General features: G+C 39.8%; 1 protein-coding gene, 2 long non-coding RNA genes and 1 gene segment (V, D, J or C); 1 reads left to right on the plus strand and 3 right to left on the minus strand.

Moving 5' to 3' along the window:
• Positions 1 to 532: 532 nt before the first annotated feature.
• LOC125139575 lies at positions 533 to 3,219 on the minus strand. The gene is made up of 6 exons (XR_007138613.1): positions 2,193 to 3,219; positions 1,707 to 2,023; positions 1,427 to 1,485; positions 1,264 to 1,332; positions 896 to 1,196; positions 533 to 636 (listed from the first exon to the last, which is right to left on the minus strand). It is a non-coding gene; the product is annotated as an uncharacterized LOC125139575 (long non-coding RNA).
• A 2,798-nt stretch (positions 3,220 to 6,017) lies between these two features.
• Positions 6,018 to 8,076, minus strand: LOC113655616. Of its 2 annotated transcripts, XR_007138610.1 has the most exons (3): positions 7,925 to 8,058; positions 6,065 to 7,147; positions 6,018 to 6,032 (listed from the first exon to the last, which is right to left on the minus strand). It is a non-coding gene; the product is annotated as an uncharacterized LOC113655616 (long non-coding RNA). The 2 variants fall into 2 exon arrangements; XR_003443755.2 differs by lacking the exon at positions 6,018 to 6,032 and having other exon boundaries at positions 6,677 to 7,147; positions 7,925 to 8,076.
• Positions 8,077 to 8,094: 18 nt separating this feature from the next.
• Positions 8,095 to 8,813, plus strand: LOC113655567. The segment is given in 2 exon segments: positions 8,095 to 8,283; positions 8,382 to 8,813. Coding segments are annotated over 2 exon segments (417 nt in total).
• A 2,537-nt stretch (positions 8,814 to 11,350) lies between these two features.
• Positions 11,351 to 21,779, minus strand: mdm2 (MDM2 proto-oncogene). Of its 3 annotated transcripts, none has more exons than XM_027166050.2 (11): positions 21,688 to 21,779; positions 20,156 to 20,224; positions 19,994 to 20,068; positions 18,261 to 18,394; positions 17,878 to 17,927; positions 17,692 to 17,750; positions 17,178 to 17,253; positions 16,160 to 16,317; positions 14,821 to 14,964; positions 14,430 to 14,498; positions 11,351 to 13,942 (listed from the first exon to the last, which is right to left on the minus strand). In XM_027166050.2, exons 2-11 carry the CDS (start codon positions 20,213 to 20,215, stop codon positions 13,361 to 13,363), a joined length of 1,407 nt encoding a protein of 468 aa, XP_027021851.1. In that variant the 5' UTR covers positions 20,216 to 20,224; positions 21,688 to 21,779; the 3' UTR covers positions 11,351 to 13,360. The 3 variants fall into 3 exon arrangements, with proteins under 3 accessions (XP_027021851.1, XP_027021857.1, XP_027021865.1); XM_027166056.2 differs by lacking the exon at positions 21,688 to 21,779 and adding an exon at positions 20,635 to 20,770; XM_027166064.2 differs by lacking the exon at positions 21,688 to 21,779 and adding an exon at positions 20,348 to 20,433.
• Positions 21,780 to 22,218: the final 439 nt, after the last annotated feature.

Genomic DNA, 22,218 nt, shown 5'->3' on the forward strand with positions numbered 1-22,218 from the left:
TGATTCTGCGCTGCACTTGGCAACGCGGCTCACTTAAATATGAAAAGACACGATGACACAATAAGGATCAGGTGTGAAGACAGGGAGGGGCAGACGAAGGCGGGGCAGACACGTGATGAGGAAGATAAACAAAAAGGCACGTGGCCAAAAGTCCGGATTGAGTCCTGACACTAGGTAATATGTGAGGCAACCCAAATCATTACCAATGTCTAGGCAAAATGGCCAGGATCTGTGCATGATGCCAGAATTTTCCGCGAGTCATCATTATGCCAGACATTTCAGCAGGGTATGTTTTGCTTTATACAATTGTTTTTTTTTTTCCTTTTTACTATATTTGCATTACAGGACAGTACAATGGTTACTTGCTGGGGGACAGAGGATACCCTTGTCTGACCTATTTAATGACACCCTACCCTGAACCTGAGCCTGGACCACAGACACGGTTTAACCTGGCTCACAGCCGAACACGGGCCAAGGTGGAGATGACTATAGGGATCCTCAAATCTCGGTTTCAGTGTCTGCATGGGCTTCGGGTTAGTCCAGAGAGGGCATGCGACATTTTAGTGGCTTGTGTTGTGCTTCACAAGAGGAGAGAGCCACCCTCCTTGTATTGAGGAAGATGGCCCAGAGGAACACCTACAGATTTTAGAGGCCAACAGAGACGGAAGACTTTTGAGAGACAGGATCTGTCAAAATTACTTTTATTAATTTTTTTGCACTGGTCTGCCATAATAATATATACATACACACACACACACACACACACACACACACACACACACACACACACACACACACACACGCACACACACACACACACGCACACACACACACACACACACACACACGAAACACTTTTAACATGCAACAGATTAATATTCAGACAAGTTCTCACCTTAATGCGATGCTCCAGTAATTCAATTTCAAGTGCTGCTTTTTAATGCGGAGCCTTTTCTCTTCCATTTGAAGCTGTATAAGGTCCATCTCCATGTCACTTTTTCTTATTTGTTTTTGAAGATGGACTTTATACAGCTCCTTTGCTGGCAACTAGGAAGGTGGAAAAAATGTAATGAATGAGATTGTTTGGTCAGGCAATAAAATTCAAATATGGACACCTGGACACAAATTCTTACCCTGCTTAGATTGTGTGCTGAGGTTGAAGGTCCCTCATCTGTGGGCAAATCTCTAGGTATGTACTGTGAAAGGACAATGACAGTTTGTAATGCAAAAAGGGGCCATACATTATAATGGTGTGCATCATACCTCAGTGGATCTACCAGCATTGTCCACTTCTGTCACAGCAGATGTAGTCTCTTCATCGTCATCTTCATCCTACAGGAGAAAAGTATACATTATCTGGCAAAAAAAAACAACAAAAAAAAAAACCCTAAAAGCAACTAAAGGTACCTGACAACAAATCACTTACAACTGTGACAGACTGTGTTCTTTCTGGAGGGTCCAATAATACAATCCGTCCATCAGTATCTATAAGAACACACAACCCATTAAATTCTCAATATTAACAAAGAAAATAATACATGAAAAGAGTAACATGTCAGACTAAGATCACAGTAGCCTATACATCATATGCAGTTAAATAAAATAAGCCTACGTAAAAATTAATCTTGTTTAAAAAGCCTTTAAGTGACAGAGATAGTAATTTATTAGGAGAAAAAAATTAAAACAAATCATAGAGGTAAACTTACATTTCACCATTTTTTCACCATCACTTGTGGTGCATGGTGTGTGCGAGGAACTGCCCCCTGGAAGGCCAGCAACAACTGGTCGCCCTTTAATAAGGGACAGAGCCAGATCCTCAGATGGGGTGAGGGGAGGTGGTGGTGGGCCCCCGCCAGTTAGACGGGCTTCAGTCTTCTTTCCATTAGCTACATGACAATGAATATACTAAATCCTGTTATAATAATAGTTCGGTAATTGTGTAATCAAATATTACCTTTTTGCAGAATGTTTTTGTTTCATTTTGACTTGGCTTAAAGTTCTTGTGGCTCCTGAAGGATTACACCTTATTAAATAAGAAATATACATTATTATTTTAAACTGAACAAATAAATGGCAGGAAAAGTAAATGCTTTCATAGTGATATATTCAAAAGGATGTATAAGTCATACTTCATTATTTTGCATTATAATAAAACAGGAGCCAATACCAAATTTGTAATTTAATACACTCACGCATTTACTCTGTCCGTTATATTTTGCCAAGCCAACTCTCTTGCTTTAGCCGATGCAGCTGTATCGCTTCTTTTTAATATTATTGGCTTATATTCCTCATAAGCGTGCATTAAAACCTCCAACTCCGCCTCTGTGAAATACGCCGCTCTCTTTTTTTCGCTTTGAGTTTCCATGGTGACTCGTGAAATCGGCGATCCTTTGAAAATGTCTTTATATATGCACCGTGCACGCGCATAAACTCTGGGTAACCAGTTGGAGGTTGATTAAACTAACTCTTCTCAGGTGTTTTGGACCCGACATACTCATGGTGTGCCTGTTTGGGGTAAATCAACCCAGAGGTTATGATTTATCAAATGGTAAGTTAACCAAACTTTCTGGAATACCCCACAGGTTAGCTGTGTACAGTATGTTGCCATGGTGACCTGCCCAGCCTAAAAGCTGTATTGTTTCACTTTGGGTTACGAGTTTAACCCTGAAATCCTGCTTTGTGGTACATCCTATGTTTATTTAAAGGGAGTAGAGTGAGTACAAACAGCTGAGTGTCATTAGTAATCAGGTAAATGTGAACAGCTTGACTGGAGATCATGTGATGAAGTTACACACTGAGGATCATGGGAGTTGTGTTGGATGTAGATTAAGTTAAAAACGTGTCTAGATTTACATGAATCTTAACCACCAGGGTGCAGTGTGACACCTTAAATACATTCAATGCTGAAATCAGGCAGCTGCTAAACAGCTGGAAATTCATAAAAGACCAGATTCATGATTGCAGCTGGATCCAGGACTTGTTTAATCTGTTCTGGTAAAATCTCACAAAGTTATGAATCCTCTGTACTCTGTAGGATTGTCCTCCTCCTACTGCTGCTGTTCTGTCTCAGACTAAATGACATGAATTAAGTGTAAATCTGATTCCTTATAAAGTTACAGACAGTTTTTCAGGAGTAGTGTTGAAGACCTGCTGTGTGATTATTAATTCAGAACGATTTTAGAATTAAGGTTATTAATTCAGAATAACTGTCAGACGACAATCAGAAGACAATCGGGAGAGAGAGAGAGAGAGAGAGAGAGAGAGAGAGAGAGAGAGAGAGAGAGAGAGAGAGAGAGAGAGAGTGAGAGAGATCAGTGAGGTGTAAGTTAGATTTGCATGTACATTTTTCCCAGAATAGCAGTTGGTGGCCCATGCTTCAGTGCTCTGTGAGTGTTTACCAGTTAACTTTAGCTTTTTGTCATGTGCGTTTGCTGAGTATTGTTCTGAGGCTGATTACTTCACTCACCTGCATAATGCACATTTAAAAGTAAATCATAAAGTCATGTGTCCTTACAGAGAAGTGCTGTCTACTCCACTTTCAGAGCCCACAAGAGTAAAGTACACAAAGAACAGAACTCAGAGATTTAAATAGTTGATCAAGATTTCATAAGCCCTGATGATTAAGAGAAAATATCACATGCTGATGATTTAGAGGAGTTAGAAGAAGCTGAGTGATGAACCTAGCAATAATAATCTTAATGACTTTGTCAAATTCATAAGCTATCACAGCCACTATTGCACAGTCAGAGTCAGAGTAAGAGATGTTCCAAGTGCTGTATCAGAAAGTAACATCATGACTTTTTTTTGCCAAAGATGGATCCTCGGATTGCGTAGGAAACCCTTCCTCAATCCCACTAAGGAATGTGTCCTAGTTTGCACGGGTTAGTTTTGAAATCACAAGATCGACTATCAGAGTTGGTCTCACCTTGAACGCAGGTTTCCTTCAAAGTCCCTCGGTCTTCTAACAAAGGTTCCTCTTCAAGTTTCCCTACCTAATCTATTTCTCTACCTGTTGAATCTTTAAATGAAGGAGACAGACTTAGAACTTTTTGTCTTTTCAGGGTCCTCACAATGGGAGGCCTTGTTTTTATTAAAAGCAATGTAATACACATAAATGTGTGTAATATATATATAAAGTAAAATAAAATAAAATTACAAATAAAATCTTGTTCAAATACGTAATCAAACAGTATTAGAAAAGTAAAAGTAATTAAAATCCAAAGATTATAACAAACCAAGAAACACTCTCCAAGTGTAAGCTCACATTTGTTTTTTGATATACACAGAGTTTACATTTACTGAGCTTGTCTACAATAGAAAGTACACACAATGTACTTCAAGACAAGACATTTTCAAGCCTTTCACCAATACGGCAGTCTTATAGACTTTAAAACCAACATTCCTTTCCATTCCTCTCTCACAAAACCAACATCCTCCACCATTTCTCTCAAAGTCGGTAACTCTGTGGTCAGCGACCGGTTGTATTCCTTATGAGCTATACTTCCTTTCAAAAAGCACAAGCTTGCAATATCATCTTACTAACTAAGTCCTTCCCCCAGGCACGTTGTGGTTTCCTTCAAGGGTTATTGTCAGTGGTATCCTCTGAGCACTGAGGGTTGACTTTTTAAGAGAGCCTTCATATAGCATACTGAGCACATCTTATCTTTTAAGAACACAAGCAATATTATTTCGTACATATTTTAAAAGAAAAGTAAAAAAAAAAGAAAGAAAACTTAATCACTTTAATATTCTTGATCTTGATCCAATCTTCATTTCCGTCTCGGTACAGAGTCAGATTCTGTTTTATCCATTGATTTCTTCAAGCTTCTTATTCTTTATTTTGTTCGCCAGTTGTTTTATTTCTGCTGCTGCTTGTTCTATTCTCTTCTTTTTTGCTTCTCTTTGTCTTTGTCTCCTAGCTCTACGTTTCCTGGTATTTGTAGCCTGAATCGTACTTTTTTTTGTATGGGAATATGAGAGAAGGGTTTGAGGTTGGATAGCATCGGTAAGGTTGTTTTATTGAGCATGACGTTAACCATTCATTTCCTTCATCATCCATTCTACCTAATCATACTAAAGGTCCCATTCTTACAACAATATGTCTCTGTTCTTCCCATGATACAGAAGTTGCCTAACCAACCTGACATATTAAACCATGCTATGTCAGAAGAAGTCCATGTGCTACATGAATACAGATCATGTGTAGATGGCCAGTACTTTAATGAAAACTCTCTTCTTACAAGGGATGAGTTCTTGGACTTTACATTGATGATTTCCAAATTGTAAATCCTCTAGGAACATGAAAGCTGACACACTAAATATGTGCTGTATACTGGGTCATTACCAACATACCTGCAAAATGTAGGTCAACCCTCAACTCAGTCCAGCTTGCTCTTCTATGCAATACCTCCACTGTCAAAAAGTTTGGTTATGCAACATTTCTGCAACCTCTTATCTGTGATCTACAGCTTTTGGAGCAAAACAGAGTTTCCCAGGAGAAACTAGGTAAAAACTGTTAGAGGTACAGTATTATTTGTTGCTGCTGCTAATCTGGGTGCTCAGTCTCTTGCAGGATTCCTGGAGAGCTTCACTGTTGTATATTCTGGTTTCTTTCAATTCAGAGACAAAGACTCCCATGACTCCCGTGCAGGTAGTGAGAGAGGACAGAGAATTTAGGCAAACTTATGGTGTGAAAGGTTCCTGTCCTTTAACTGAGAATCTCAATCACTTTCATGTGGATCCAACTGACATCATGCATGATGTGTTGGAAGGCATTGTTCTAATTGAGTCATTGCATGAGTAAATGGGAATAAACAAAAAGAAATAAAAAAAGTAAAAATCAGAAGAAAAGATATGTTAGAAAAAACACAAGAACGATCTCATAGCTATCAGGAGAAAACAAGCCTTTCTGAAGAGTTCCAAGTGTCTCATGTCTATTGTCTCTTCTGATATTTAATTTGTCCCAGTTTATTAAAGATTCCTTTGTTTGTGATCCAGTTTGGTGTCTCCTTCATTTGGTTTCCTGCCTTTTCCTGGCACTGGTTTGTAGGTGTTCCTGCTCCACCTGTATCTGTTCCACCCAGTGGTGTGGAGGTAGATCACATGTCTTGAAGCACAGAGATTTCTGGTTTGGTCTTTACTTAGGTCTGTCTAGTGAAAGTGCACTAATAACACTCACACTGTTCCTGCAACCTTATTATTCACTTCTATAAACACTGTTTGCCCCTTCACTCATTCTCTAGTGTCTATTAGCCGTCCTGTCACAATAATTATAATGTTTATTTATTCAGATGTTCAGAAGGTGTGAGGTGTGTTATAGGAGCTATTAGAGAGGCAGATTCAGTCCTACAGGAAATAAACAATGCAGCAGACTGCAGTTAGAACATTTAATATGTAAGATATCATAGAGAATAAAAATGAAATTTTAAACAATAGAAAGAAAAAAAAAATAAAACCTTACATATTAAACCTCACTTAAGGAGAGAGCAGTGAGGTGGAAGTGAGATTTACATTTAGAGTTTCATTTCTCCCAGAATAGAGCAGAAAGTTCACCAGATGTTCAACTTCCTTCAGTCAAACTCACTGAAGCACAACACACAGCACTGAATCTACAGCTAATCCCACTCTCTCATCACACTGATCATCACTATTAACTGGAATAAAAGAACAAACAACGTCCAAAACTCAGCTTTATTTCAGCAAAAACTACAGGAAGAGCAACAGGACAGTGAACAGAGTAAAGACAGAAATGTCAGCATTGTGTAGAATTGAAACTCTATTTAGGATGGATGATAAGCAGCTCTATGTTAAACTCTATCTTGGATCCACTAGCCTTCACACTGACTCTTTCTGAACGTGACTGGATGATTGGCGTTGTTATGGGAGACCTTACAGCTGAACTCCTCCCCCTTTTCCCAGAGGTCTTTGCTGAGGGTCAGGGTGCTGCTGCGGCTGTAACGGCCGTTCTTCTCTTCTTCTGCGCTGGTCAGAACCCCGTTCTTCACCTCGGAGCCGTCCACTGTCCAGCTCACCAGCGCCCCCTGTGGAGAGTAGCCAGACAGCAGGCAGAGCAGCGATGACGATCCATCAGACGTCTGCAGAAGGGACGGAGGGAGCAGAGACACGGAGGGATTCACCACAGGACCAGCTGTAGAGGAGAAACACACACACACACACAAACACACACACACACACACACACACACACACACACACACACACACACACACACACACACACACACACACACACACACACACACACACACACACACACACACACACACACACACAGTTAGAAAGGATTCTGAAATATTTCTGTAACTCTGTGGAACTGACTGATCTTACAGAGTAATAAAGTCTAATAAAGTCTGACTTCATGACTGAGTTTCATTGAGTACTTTATTATTATTGGACCTCAGTTTCAGTGCAGAGACAAAACAAACATGTTCCACACTGTCATTTATCTGGAAAAATCATTTCTCATAACAAGTCTTATTACTTTATAGTTCAAACCTTCAGCATATTTAACTGCAGCAAATCCAAATGGAGCTGATTACAGAAATATTCATTGTTTAACACAAACACACACAGCAGCTTTCATCTGGATTTGACATCAGCACAAAGTCACTATATTTATTAAATGTTTATTATAGAGTAACTGCAGAGTTATTGCATGTTGAATATATAGCAAGTGTGTCATTATTACATATTTAACATCAATTATTGTGTATTTGTTGAATGTTGAAGAACATTTATATGGGATCTGTTCTGATACTGAAATGTTTTCCTCAACACAGCAGAATAATACACAATAACATCAATGATGTCATTCTAAACATAAATCATCTAGTTTAAGTTTATTTCTTCATGGAATTAGTAATGAACTAAACTGGTTTAGTTTTAAAAAGAAGAAAACACACTTACTGTTCACAATGAGTTTGGAGCCTCCACCAAAAGTGTACCACAGTGATACATTCTAATGAAACCATCGTACAAAAACCTCCATCACACTCTAGTGCACACACACACACACACACACACACACACACACACACACACACAAACACACACACACACACACACACACACACACACACACACACACACACACACGCACACACACACACTTTGCATTGGTGGCCCATGCTTCAGTGCTCTGTGAGTGTTTATAGCCCTGTGACTTTAACACTTCATGACTGAGAGCTGCTGCTCAGCAACTTCACCCACAGCAACCATGACTTTGATCAGCGTCTTCATCTGCACACTGGCCCTCTGGACTCAAGGTGAGAGTTTAACATCAACTCACAGCCTCACACACTTCATTTCATACTAATTCTACACCACTTTAGAGCACAGAAACACAATCTATGTTTCTCTTCAGGATCCAGAGGTCAGGTGACTGTGACTCAGACTCCTTCAGTGCAAACTGTTGCTCCAGGAAACACAGTCACCTTCAACTGTAAAACCAGTAGCAGTGTGTATGATGGTAAAGAGCTTGCCTGGTACCTGCAGAAACCTGGAGAAGCTCCTAAACCCCTGATCTACTATGCTACTAGCAGACAGTCAGGGATTCCAGATCGTTTCGGTGGCAATGGATCTAATACTGACTTCACTCTGACCATCAGTGGAGTCCAGACTGAAGATACAGGAGATTACTACTGTCAGAGTAAACATTATAACAGTATCCATGTGTTCACACAGTGTTAGAGCGTCGTACAAAAACCTCGGTCAGTGAGACTGCACAGAGAAACACTGCTGCAGCTGGGAGTGACTGCAGGTGCTGAGGGGGAGGATGTGATACAGCACAATGACACACACTGTGGACCAGAGAAAACACACCACACTAACTCACTAATGCACACACATACACCTTTGGACATACAAATATTTATTCATTCATTCATTGTTTTCTACCGCTTATCTGAACTTCTCGGGTCACGGGGAGCCTGTGCCTATCTCAGGCGTCATCGGGCATCAAGGCAGGATACACCCTGTACGGAGTGCCAACCCATCACAGGGCACACACACTCTCATTCACTCACACACTCACACACTACGGACAATTTTCCAGAGATGCCAATCAACCTACCATGCATGACCGGGGGAGAAACCGGAGTACCCGGACGAAACCGCGAGGCACGGGGAGAACATGCAAACTCCACATACACAAGGCGGAGGCGGGAATTGAACCCCTAACCCTGGAGGTGTGAGGCGAACGTGCTAACCACTAAGCCACCGTGCCCCCCAACATACAAACAATTCCTGATTATTCTTATTAACTGTATATTAATTATCTTAAGGATGTATTTATTATAGTTTTGAGGCACATAACATTTCATATTTTTAATTCTAACTTAGTATTAAATTAAATAATATAGAGCCGAGGCTTAGATTTTACTGAACATTTATTTTCTTATTAATAAGCCATGAACATTATACACCTAAAGGTCTTGTATATAGTGTGACTAATCCCAACTGACTAATTTGTTTTCTCTATTAATAATACAAAATATTTTTCGATCAGTGAAACGTGATCCAAGTGAGAAATCTCAAGTCAAGAGTCACGTCAAGAGTCAAGAAGCGTTTATTGTCATTTCAACCATATATACAGTAGCTGTTACAGTACACTGGGAAATGAGATGTTTTTCCAGGATTATGGTGCTACATAAAACAAAGACAGAGCTATAAGGACTTAGTAAGTAGTCCTAGATACATAAAGTGCATCTGTGCAAACTGGTGCAAACAGTGCAGGACAAGACAAAAAGACAGACAAGACAGTGCAGGACAAAAGACTAAGACAAAAAGTTATAAGACAATACAAAAATGTACAAAAAATACAATACACAAAAGATAAACAGAAACAGCGCCAACCAGTGTAAATACTGTGTGGGAATACTGAATGTTCAACCAATATTTCATGCAGTGATACTAGAATGAACAGTTTCTTAGCAGCAGGTCCTTGGGACAATATATAGAATTGTGCAAAAACAGCAAACTGCTGAAATATTGTACAGTATGTGCAAAATGACTGAAATGTTGGACAGTTTGTGCAAAAGAGCAAAAACGTGTGCAAAACAACATGTAAAGAGTTTTATGGACATAAGCAGCATGTAAACAGTGTGTGTTGATGTGTCAGTGTGTGTATTTGGTGTAGGTCTGTGCAGTCCATACAGATGATGTGCGTGTGTGTGTTGTGCTCAGTACAGTTCAGTTATGAAGGAGTCTGATGGCTTGTGGGTTGAAACTATTACACAGTCTGGTCATGAGGGCCTGAATGCTTCGGGACCTTTTTCCAGATGGCAGGAGGGTGAAGAGTGTTTGTGAGGGGTGTGTGGGGTAAACAGTGTGTGTGATGTGAAGAGTGTGTGTGAGGGGTGTGTGGGGTCATCCACAATGCTGTTGGCTTTGCGGATGCAGCGTGTGGTGTAAGTGTCCATGATAAAGGGAAGAGAGACTCCAACGATCTTCTCAGCTGTCCTCACTATCCGCTGCAGGGTTTTGCGATCCGAGATCGTACAGTTTCCAAACCAGACAGTGATGCAGCTGCTCAGAATGCTCTCAATGGTGACTCTGGAGAACATGGTCAGGATGGGGGGAGGGAGATGTGCCTTTCTCAGGCTTCGTAGGAAGTAGAGACGCTGCTGGGCTTTCTTGGTGATGACGCTGGTGTTGAGTGACTAGGTGAGGTTCTCCGCTAGATGAACACAAAGAAATTTGGTGCTCTTGACGATCTCTACGGATGATCTGTCGATGTTCAGCGGAGAGTGGTCGCTCTGTGCTCTTCTGAAGTTAACAACCATCTCTAGTGGCTACATCTAGTGGCTTTGTGCAGAATTACGTATTATTGGACAACATAGAAATAATCTGTTATACGCCACTCTATATTTTTTATCTAAAAAAAAACTCTATGTTATTCCTGTATATGGGTCTGTATCTTATCTCATAAAACACCTCGTGTTCTGACAGGCTCCTTATCAGAGAACATGATTTTAAATAAACAATGAGACTTCAAGCTTGGTGCTTGTGATGCCTTCAGAATGTTAGCTTTTTACTTCTGGTGACTGTATTTAAGCTTCAGAATCTATAAAAGTTGTGTTCATGTGTGAAGACGATCCTGATTAACTTAATATTCAATGGAAATATTCCTGCTGGAGAGTGATGAATTTCTATCAACTAGTCCAGCGGTGTCCACTAGAGGTCGCTAACAAGTAGACGCAATAAAGTGAAGATGTCAAGGCACCAGGGAGAAGAGAAAATTGTAGTACAATATATAAAAAGATAAGGGTTTATCTGTATAGTTAGTAAACCCAGAGAAGCAGACGACCCAATCAAAACAGTCACACACCAAACTGCTCAAACACATTTTTAAAAATGGCAGAAATAATATGCAGAACACTGGTAGCTTCTAAACATACAGTACACATACAGTAAAAGACAGAACAGAATGGTGAGTGATGTTGGGAACACGTCGGTTATTAAGTTAAAGATGCACATTTTCTGTCCAAGTTGATGAAACTTCCCTGTGGCAGATATTTATATTTTAGATTTACATGAACACAGAATTTGCTTCTGTTATTTCCATCAGTTTTAGATAAAAAAAGAAGGAACCTGTTGTTGGAAAGAAAAATATATGTATATGCATGTCGTAGAGCTTTGGTGTAATAAAAAAAACTGAACTGACTGCATCACTACACTCCATCAGAAAGATAAGAGAGAGCAACAAACACTCCATCAGAGAGAGGAGAAGAGAGAGAGAGAGAGAAACACCATCAGTGAGAGAGGAGAAACACTCCAGAGAGAAGAGAGTGAAAGAGACCGACCGAAACACTCCAACAGATAGAGAAGAGAGAGAGACTACATCAGAGAGAGAGAGAAGCCCTCCATCAGAGAGATGAGAAGAGAGAGAGAGACTCCATCAGAGAGAGAGAGAGAGAGAAGAGAGTGAGGTCTTGAAACAGGATCATAAAGTATGTATTAAGACTCTGTGTTCTAAACCCACAGCACTGCTGAACTCTTAACACACAGCTGTAGAAGAGCGTTGCTTTATAATCACATGCTCTGTGTGACCCAGAACAAAATGGGTTCCTTTTTGAACCTGGTTCCTTTTCAGGTTTCCTCCTGATGTTAATCACATGAGGGACGAGTCCACACGTCTCATGAGCCACTCAAAATCTCCGTAAAGCTACTGTGAGACCAAACCTTTACTTAATAAACAGACAGCACAGAGCTAAATTTATTCCACACAAACCTAGTGAAAATAAGAACACTTCAAAACATTCCAGTGTTCAAAATAACACACCCAACATTGCTCCATATTTAACTAGTATAAATTAAAACATAAACATGTCAGTAACCACATCCAGTCTGTAAGATCAAACATGACCCGTGAACTTGTTGATGTGAACTCTCCGTTACTGACGCCTTCATATAGCTCTGTTTATGTGGAACATTAAACTACATCACAAACTTAATCTAAACAAACACCCCAAATAAGAACATTTCTCACCTCACTCAAATGAACATAAATAATTTATATATTTAGTTTATAAATAGATATTGATTTAAAAAAAAAAAAAAAAAGAGAGAGAACATTATACTATTTACATATAGATTAAATGTGTTTGTAATTTGTTATTGAAAAAACCTACTTTTTAAATCAACGTGGCGTTGATCATAAAAATTAAATAAAAACACACAACGCAGAAGATTTGAGAGCAAATCCAGAGCAGGTTTATGTGCGAGAAATCTGTGGGAGAGTAAAGAGCGAGTGCCCTGGCAACAAGGGACACAATAAACTTCATATAAATGTTATATGGTGTACAGCAGTATGTTTTTCTGCTGATTTAATACATTTTAATTTCTCGCAGATGACCGGCTTTAATATCAGCTGACCAGATTGAGCCAAGAGGGATTTTTTTCTCTCTCACCCTTATGATTACTCGCCTAAACACTGCTCCTTTAATTTGCCTATGAGGCATCATAAGAGGACTATTTATATTGCACCTCTGTATAATTCGGGTTCAACTTTTAAATAGATCATTTGTAAACAAAGAAATAGTTGTTTTAACGCCTCGTGTGTTTAATCTGTTACCCAGCATTCACGCTAGCAGGAAACAAATCCAGCTTTTAAAGCTCCCTGTTGTTTGATTAACATCTGCTCTGTTCCTCTGTTTCACACCAGCTACAAATTTAGATCACTTTAGCAAAGCAAACTAATTATACTAGCTGTGTTTACACTAGAACGTACTAGTACGCATGAGAACGAACAGCCGCTTTGTCTCTTGCTAGTGAGAAGCGTAGAATGCTGCAGCATTAAAAGGTCAGTGAGGTAAATAAACAGCGTGCGTGTAAGTTTCTCCCTCAGCTGACGTAAGTAAGGACGACGGACTGAATGGGCTCCCGGCACACGGGGCAAAGCTTGTTGCGCTTTTTAAGCTTCTTGGCACAGGTGTAGCAGGCCATGAGGTGTCCGGTGCGTCCGTGGACAATGCATCCGTTCTTGGGTCTGCTCTGGCAGATGACGCAGGGCTCCAGACAGGATGTTGGCAGACATGACTCTGTGCTGCTCAAACTGGTGGTGCGCTCCAGCTCGGGGGTTTCCTCCTGGCTGGAGGAGGTGGATGGTAGTGAGTAGCAGACAGACGAACCCTGTGAGTCTGAGCAGGAGGTGCTCTGTGAACGCAAGCTCTTGCCGTCAGGGACGTCCATACCTTCGTCCGGCTCGATGGTCTGAGTAGGAGATTCGGCGCACGGTGCTTTGGCTTCAAGGTCTGTGTTGACACAGGCGGTGACGGTTTGCACGTCATCGTGCATGTCATTGCCAGGGTTCTCAGACGCACAGCTAATCTCCGGAAGCCATCCTGGACGAACCTTCCAGCAGCTTTTGCAGTGGCGTGGGAGAGGAGGGTTCAGCTCTTCACACTCAGCACATTTCCAGTAGTCCTGAATCAGTGCATACACACGATCATATCTTCATCACACACAAAATTCACATCCAAACACAATATGCACATGGAACTAGTCAAACATTCATTTATATTTACAACAGTAAAGTCCTGGTCATTTCTGCCAGATAAGACATTTCAACAACAAACTATTTATTAATTGCATTATGTAAATTTGCATATTTAATAAAAACCTTATTAATAAATGAAATAAACAAGATTCCTTTAGAAATGTTAATAAAGCTGATTAAAAATGACATTATTATAGCAACATATCCTCTGTAACAAAAAGTAATTCTGATCCAATTACTCCATGGAAAATGATAAAATAATCAATCAATAGCTGCTGCCCTAAACATTACACGAGAATGTGAAGTGGGCGTGGCTTAAGACGGTCAAATATTATACGATTAAAGGGGCTACATGTTATAAATGCAGTTTAACTAAAAAAATTTTTAAATGATCAATAAAAAAAAAAATCACACCTCCTCAGTGATCTCTGTATCTTCATCAAATGAATCCTCATCCTCTGCAATGATTGTAACTTCATAGACCTGTTGAAAAAAAAAGTAAGAATTAATAAAAGCCAAAATCAACTTTCTAAATATTCAAAATAAACAAATAACTAACTAGAAGCCCACAGTTCCAGCTTGCACTTACAACCAACGACCACAGGATGGAGCTGTGTGCCTTGTTATAAACAGATAACTAACTAGAAGCCCACTGTCCAGCTTGCACTTACAACCAACGACCACATGATGGAGCTGTGTGCTTTGTTATCTGTTCCTTGCTCAGACACGTTCTAGAAGCAGGAGTTTATTTGCATAAAGCTAAAAGTGGTGATTATTTTAACACATGCATGAGAAGAGTTAAAACCTCGTCCTCTCCAGGTATGGAGTCTTCGTCGTTCTCGCTGTAGGCATCTGAATCTATAGACTCCACTTCAAACTCCACACTGAAGTTATCGGAGTCCGAATCGTCACTCTCCTCGCTCCCACTACCGAGAGATCTACTTACATCCTGTGGAACAGACAGACAAGTCGGTCAGGAACAGGGTCCAAAATGGAGGAATGCTGTAAAGTGAACGAGTTCTAAATCCCCAGTTTAGTGTGTGCAGGGAAATCAGGAACCCTCGAGGTTGTGAACTAAGGCTGCTCAGTACTGACTGATCGCAGCTATTTAAAAGGTGGGGTCTCCGTTGTTTGAGAAACGCTTCAGAAAACTGAGTCGGGACGACAAACTAAACAAAAACAAAACTAACGTGTAGCCAATGAGCAGAAAGGGGCGTGTCTTGTCGATATGGGCGGAGAGAGTGTTCGGTGCGCATGTGTGACATTAGCAGAAAGTGGTTTTAACATCGATATGGAGGATAAAAACAAAGAAAGAAAGAGAAGAAAGACTTACGATAAGGCAAGAAGTAGGACGTGTTAATATAGGATCAGCTTTCCAGCGCTGGAGAGAACTGAAGGAGCAGGAAGTCGGCCACATATTCACAGGTTGGAGTTTCCCGAGTCAATAACTCCTGAGCTAAACGCTGTTACTACACAAATAACACCTCTTTTCTATCGTAGTAATGTAGAGAGGCAGCTACAACCGCGTTTTGTGTAGTAACAGCGTTTAGCTCAGGAGTTATCGACTCGGGAAACTCCGACCTGTGAATACGTGGCCGACTTTACTTAAGACGCCGAGGCGCTTTTTTCCTTCTCGATAGGTGAGTAACGTTGGTTTTGCTTTGTTACACAGAACTAATATATGCCTTTGTCCTTTACATGATTATGCTTGTGTGGCATTTTTGCTTGTTTGTTTATCTACAATCGTATTGTTCTTCCCTTCAGCAATGATAAAGACACGTTTCTTTCCAGTAGTTGCCTGGGTTACGTATGTATGTGTGGGCGGAGCTATCGATACAGGGGTGGGACCCGTTTGGTTTAGGGGCGTGTTTGTTTTGGTGATTTCAAAGGTCAACATTGGCTTTCAAACATCAGATACCCCACCTTTGATTCCAAAATTGGCCATGAGTTAAAATTAATAAACACCAGCCATCTATTTCACAAGTGTTTTATTTTGCTACTATAAACAGAAAAATAAGTAGAACATGTCATTGTTTAATCAGTTAAAATTGTACCTACATGTGCTGAAGAGTTTTACTCCTTACATACTGATCAGCATTGTGTATTCTATAAGCTTATGTAGGATGAGGGTGTGATGAACTAACCGAATTGCTGTGTGATACTGAAGACTCGCTGCTCCCACTCTCTCTGCGCAGGCCTCCGATCACACACCATGACAGACTGTCGTCAAACGTCAGGGAGATGCTGTCTGACTTGTGCCTCTTCCGTGGTTCGCCGGATTCCTCCTCTGCGGAGACGTTTGCTGAAAGACGACCAAAAAAAAAACCAACATTAATTTATAAGTTTAATTACCAGATTAATGATTACTCTGAGCAGCTTGTACATCTGTTATATCCAGGTAACTGCTTGACTGCAAAACGCTTGGAGCGATGATCTATTCTCGAGATGTTTTTTCAACTAGTCTGATGAAACAGACCGTCTTTGTCTGAGGGTCTCACAGCTTTCGAAAACGTTGAATAAAAAAGAAAAACAGTCATCTGAGCACATTCTGTACTGCCTCCAGACTTTGGGGATAAAGACAGCAGTCATGAGTTACTGCCACATGCTGCCCACACAGTTGTCACACAACAGCAGCAGGCTCATAAGACAACTGAAAACAGGAGCGTCCAGAGTCCGGTTTAACGAGTCCGCTCGACTCGCTTGACTCATGTTTCGGTTCTAGACGCGCCTAAACTACAGTGTCAGCATTTTATAGCGTATTTGGGAAACATGTCACAACCTCAGGCATGTCCAAAAAAAATGCACACGCACTCTTGTGCATTTGTATCAGCTGTAGATCTTAATCTGTTTTTTTCATGTTATTGATTGGACAAACTCCACTTTCTTAATCCTGCAGAGTTCAACTCATGATCAAAGACCGGCAACAAAGGAATTTTTGGGTGAACGGTGAAAGTATGGAAGTAAACTTCATTCTTCCGAACAGCAGACTCTGATATGTCATGACTGATGAACATGTCAACTTTATTGCTTTGCTGACACATTAATATTCCTGCAAACTCCTGAGGATATCGACGTTGACTCGATACACCTTCAGGACGCACACACGTCCCAGTCCTATGTCTGTATCTTATCTGTGTTAGTGCTTCGTGTGTGTGTGCTTACCAGGATCGCTGCTCCGTCGTCTCCTGCGCTGTTGTTGCTGCTGTGGTGTGGAAGTAGATGATAACGGGTTTGTCTCCTAAGGCACATAAACATTATTTAGATTCCGTCCCACTGCTAAGTCTAACCTTACATTCACATTCGTCTAGTTCGATTTCTCCCAACTACGGAAGTAAATGTAAAACCTTTAAATCATCAAAGCTACAAAGTTGTGTGCTCGGCTTCAGAACAGCGTTGGGTTTAAATTAAATGAGCAAACTGAGCTAACCGTATTCTGATAAGAGACAGCAACAATCTCTGCAACTTCCAGCTATTTACCAAGATGACAAATATTCTATATTGGGATTTCAGGAAATTGGGAAAAAAAACTCTATACCGGTTTATCTGGATAAAACAGCAGACCTATAGCAATGTGTATATGCAGTTTAACGTATATATTTTAAAGAGGAAATCTCTTCTCACTCCGAAAGACTATATTCCTTTAAGCAGTCAGACAGAATGTGTTCGTCGTATTTACCTCTGGCCCTCGGTCAGCTTCGCCTAGAGCTCTACGTTCTCTAAATGTTGACTGAGACTCTGTGAAAGAATAAAAAAACAGACAGCTAAAAAAATTAGTAAAACTTTTTAGTAAAAACTGGTTTCAGTTTAAACATATAAATATCTTTATAAAGAGGTCAGCAATAAAAAGGTAAAATGTTTGTACCTGGAATTTTCACTGCTATGAGATTTTTAGAAATCATTGCAAACAAAGCTCTGGAAAGACAAAGAACTCAAAAATAAAATCCTGTACAACTTAATAATAAACATTCTCTCATCCTGTAAAGATTTATTTGAGAATGTTCTGAATGCAAAATGCCACTTTATAGAAATTTAAACCAGTAACTAAAAGACACGTGGGTTTGTTACTCTGTGAAAAGGTTTCGTTTTCAGATAAAGAGAGAGCGAGAAAAGAAAAGAAAAAACAAACAAACAAAAAAACACACCACCTGTCACTTTGTTAACCCTGCCCTACATTCCCCGAAGTCACGAGCACTACGGCTGTTTCAGCTGTTCAGCAGTTGCTGATGTTTTTAATGAGATACACACCGTGGTTCTTTGACGGAGAAGCTGGTCACTCCGAGCACAGCACCGAGAGCGTCGTTTCCACAGTGCACAATGTGCTGCTGCTGCTTGTCGTACAATTCCTTGCTCATGATGTACTTTCCCAGGTAGAACATAACCTGAATCACACAGACACAACTTTAATAGAGATCCACAGATACATCATGATTAAAGTGACTACTGTAATATCACCATGCAGGGTAGCAGGGCTGGATGATACGACACTACGAGATTGATAATGTTGTAAATTATGACAGGAAGAACATTTCTCAGATATCACTGCCATTTATATAGAACAGAAAACTTTTTACACCACTTCTTAATATTTGGTTGTGTGATGCATGTCGTGTATCATTAGAAAACCAACGGATCTTCATGTGTGTCCTTCATCTTAGAAATGACCTCAATTATCGTGGTGATTGGAATCACCCTTCCTGAGTATTTATGTATTTTGGTTTACATAAACACCTTAAAATTATTTGTCACTACTTGTACAATACGTGGATACACTGCACGTTAATTAATCTTAATACAAATAAAGGAAGTTATTTGACAACGTCCCAGCCTTAGTTCCTGTTTTGAAAAGAGAAAACCATTTCATGACTACTCTTAAGCACTAAAAAAACCTTTCCAGATGAAGAGTGAAAAGAAATGGCAAAATAAATGCATGAAAAGAAGTCGTCTACATTAAAGTGAGCCATTAATAGATGTTCCTAGAAATGGGCAAGTCATTTTATTTAGACTTGTATATCGACCCATCTATATGGTTTCCTTCATGTTTCAAACAGAAAATCATTAGTGACTAACCTTCATGACTAACTCATTCCACAAGACCACACTAAGTGACACATACACCATGCATGTGGTTAAAAAAAATACTGAGCCAGCCAATCAGAATACTTCTTATGCAAAAAAAGTTATAGTCAAATCACTCCATTTGAATAGACATTAAAATATCTTCTAAATAATACAATTACACTGCATTATACAGACTGATAAGAATATTTTGTTCCCACGAGCACTAAAAAATGCAAAAAGCAAGGCTACAGTTCTAACAACAAAAGAGAAGTTAAAGATGTAGTTAGTGCTGACTGAACTAGTCTGACGGACGGTGAACGGAAACCCGAGAGTGCTGATTATTTATATCTTCCAGGACAGACCGTAAAGTTCCGGCTGCATAAAGTGTTTCAATAAACAACAAGAACTCCATAACACCTGTCCTTGAAGGGCCAGAAGTAATATATACTACAATTTATTAAAAGGTGCTATGTAAAGTTTATTATATTATTAAATATTATTAGCACTTAATTTATCATTCAAGTTCTAAACTAAAAGATCAGAACCATGCTAAAAATGTTTTAAACCTGTAAACATAAATAAGGTCTAAAGGGTATGAGAACACAGTCTTGTTTAACTCAGACTTATTTTGTACATATTAAATAAAATAGTTGAACTTAAAACACTTTACTTCACATGCCATGCATTACAATATTTATGCATAACAAAGAGTCATGTTTATAAAGCACTATTACAAAAGTGTGCACACAAGCACCTATTGGCGGAAATGATATATAAACACTTTGCAGTGTTTACAACAACAGCGATATCGTATCACACAACACTACTTATGATAAAATCTTGTGCCAGAACAGAATTAACATTAGGTTTAACAAAGTGACAGGTAAAGACCATTTTCCCAGCATATGCCACTCTCCTACCTCCTTCATGGTGAAAACGTCCTTATCTGCCCCTGCATCTTTTAACAGGGTTTGTAATTGCACTTTAGGTCTTACCTGCAGAAAATGAAACAGAAATTAATAAAAGTTTGACATCACAGCTCTTAAGATTCAGACAGCTTCCTGGAGGCTAGTTAAACTCACCAACTTTTCATTGTCAATCTTGTTGATCTGTGCGCTGCTCAGACAATTTTCTGTAGTCATGGTGAGTATCTGTGGATTAGAAGGAGAGAAAAAAAAATTATTATTAAAAAACACACAAGAAACAATAAGTTCAGAAATAAGTACAGCTTGTTATACAGCACGAAACCCCTGGCACGAAACACAGCACCTTACCTGGATCAAATAAATAATCTGCTATATATATATATATAATATATACTCTTCATCTGTACATAAAGTGCCTCAGCCTTCTGAGTGAGAAGGTCTGAGTGTGGGACACAGGGATTTAAATGGGCAGAGAGAGAGAGAGAGAGAGAGAGAGAGAGAGAGAGAGAGAGAGAGAGAGAGAGAGAGAGAGACATGTCAGGACTAGCATGACAGAGTCTCCGATGTGTTTGAGGGCGGAGACTGTAGATTGTCGTGAAAAACTCAACATGTCCAAGCATGATTGTTCAGCTTACCTACTAACTAGTATCATGAGATTACCATAGCGACCAGGATGGAGCAGCATGTGGAAGTCTGGTGTTTCAGACGGAGTGTTGAAGTGACCATGATGAAAGAACCAGATCGATACTACTACTAATAATACTACTACTAATAATAATAATAATAATAATAATAGTTTTGTGCGTTCTGCTTAGCACACTGTTCTGCTTAGCACACTGTTCTGCTTAGCACACTAGTATGAGCCTCGGTGCTGCTCGGCGTCACACGCTACATGCCCGGACATGTCTCAGTTATAGGGCGGGTTTAAAGCCAACCTCCGGTGTTGAGTAATGACAACACAGCCATAACAGCTCAAACATTAACACTTCGCATTGCCCACAGATACATTACATCATGTGTTTGGGGTTCAGTAAACAAATCTATCTCCTATATATTAATGTGCACTTTAATTCACCATAAACGCATTATCACCTTCCAGTAAAACGTTCTGCGTGAAGAATAATACGTTTTATTTACTTTTCTGACGGGTATGTCAACAAACGCTACTATAAATAAAGTCCCAGTATAACTGTCGATAAAATGAACTGTGATACAAAGCTTGTTAGCAATAGCAGCAGTTATCTCGCTAGCTGTTTATGCTTGTATCACACAAGCATTAACTATAAACTACGATGACTATAAACTATCTGAAGCGTGTTAAAGTGTTAATAATAATAATAATAATAATAATAATATTATTATTATTATTAACAGCAGCAGCAGTCAGTCAGTCAGTGTTAGAAACTCTCAACACGGCTAACACGTAACAAGCCGGATAAGTTCCACACGAAAGCCGACAACCTCCACAGGAAAGCCGGATAAGTTCCACGGGAAAACCCGAGGCTTTCGGGCCTCCACACGTCAGCGCGCGTTAACTAGCTTAGCTTTTAGCTTAAACGCTAGCGAACATAAAACCGATAGTTTACATTTATATTAAACGTCCCAGACACGTCCTCCGACAACACGTATGATTTATAATCGTATTAAAACGCGAATTAAGAGTTAGCCGAAAGCTAAACCTGTCCTACCTTTCGCTTTCGTAGCAAACTTCCGCCGCGAGACTGCGCGAGCGCGACCTCTGATGGTGGACGGTTAAAATTTGAATGTTTGAAATCAGCTCGCGCGCACTTGTCGCTCGCACGCGCGCTGTCAACAAAGCGCGCGCAAGGTATATACCCTGTTGCATATATATATACATATATATACTATAGTTGTTTTTATTAATGTAATCCTAATAAAAACATTCAGGTTTCTAAAGCAAAGGTTTTTAAACGGGTTATAACGTATATTCTGATCGAATCGTGTTCAAACAAATCATCTAAAGGTGTGTTAATTAGATCTGAAAGGCGATGCAGGGTGTTTATACACTGATTAAAGGCTTTATAGAGATCTGTGAGAGTGTAAATGAAAGATCACTCATTACCTCTAAAAAATGACCTTCATCATGCATCAATTGGCCATAAAGCTGCACTTTAGGTCTGTTGACTGAAGCCCATGTGACACTTTAATCACCACCTCATGGACCACCGCTGAGAAGCTATTTACTGCCTGTAGGTTTA

Source organism: Tachysurus fulvidraco, chromosome 19, assembly GCF_022655615.1.
Source record: "Tachysurus fulvidraco isolate hzauxx_2018 chromosome 19, HZAU_PFXX_2.0, whole genome shotgun sequence".
Taxonomy (NCBI): Eukaryota; Metazoa; Chordata; class Actinopteri; order Siluriformes; family Bagridae; genus Tachysurus; species Tachysurus fulvidraco.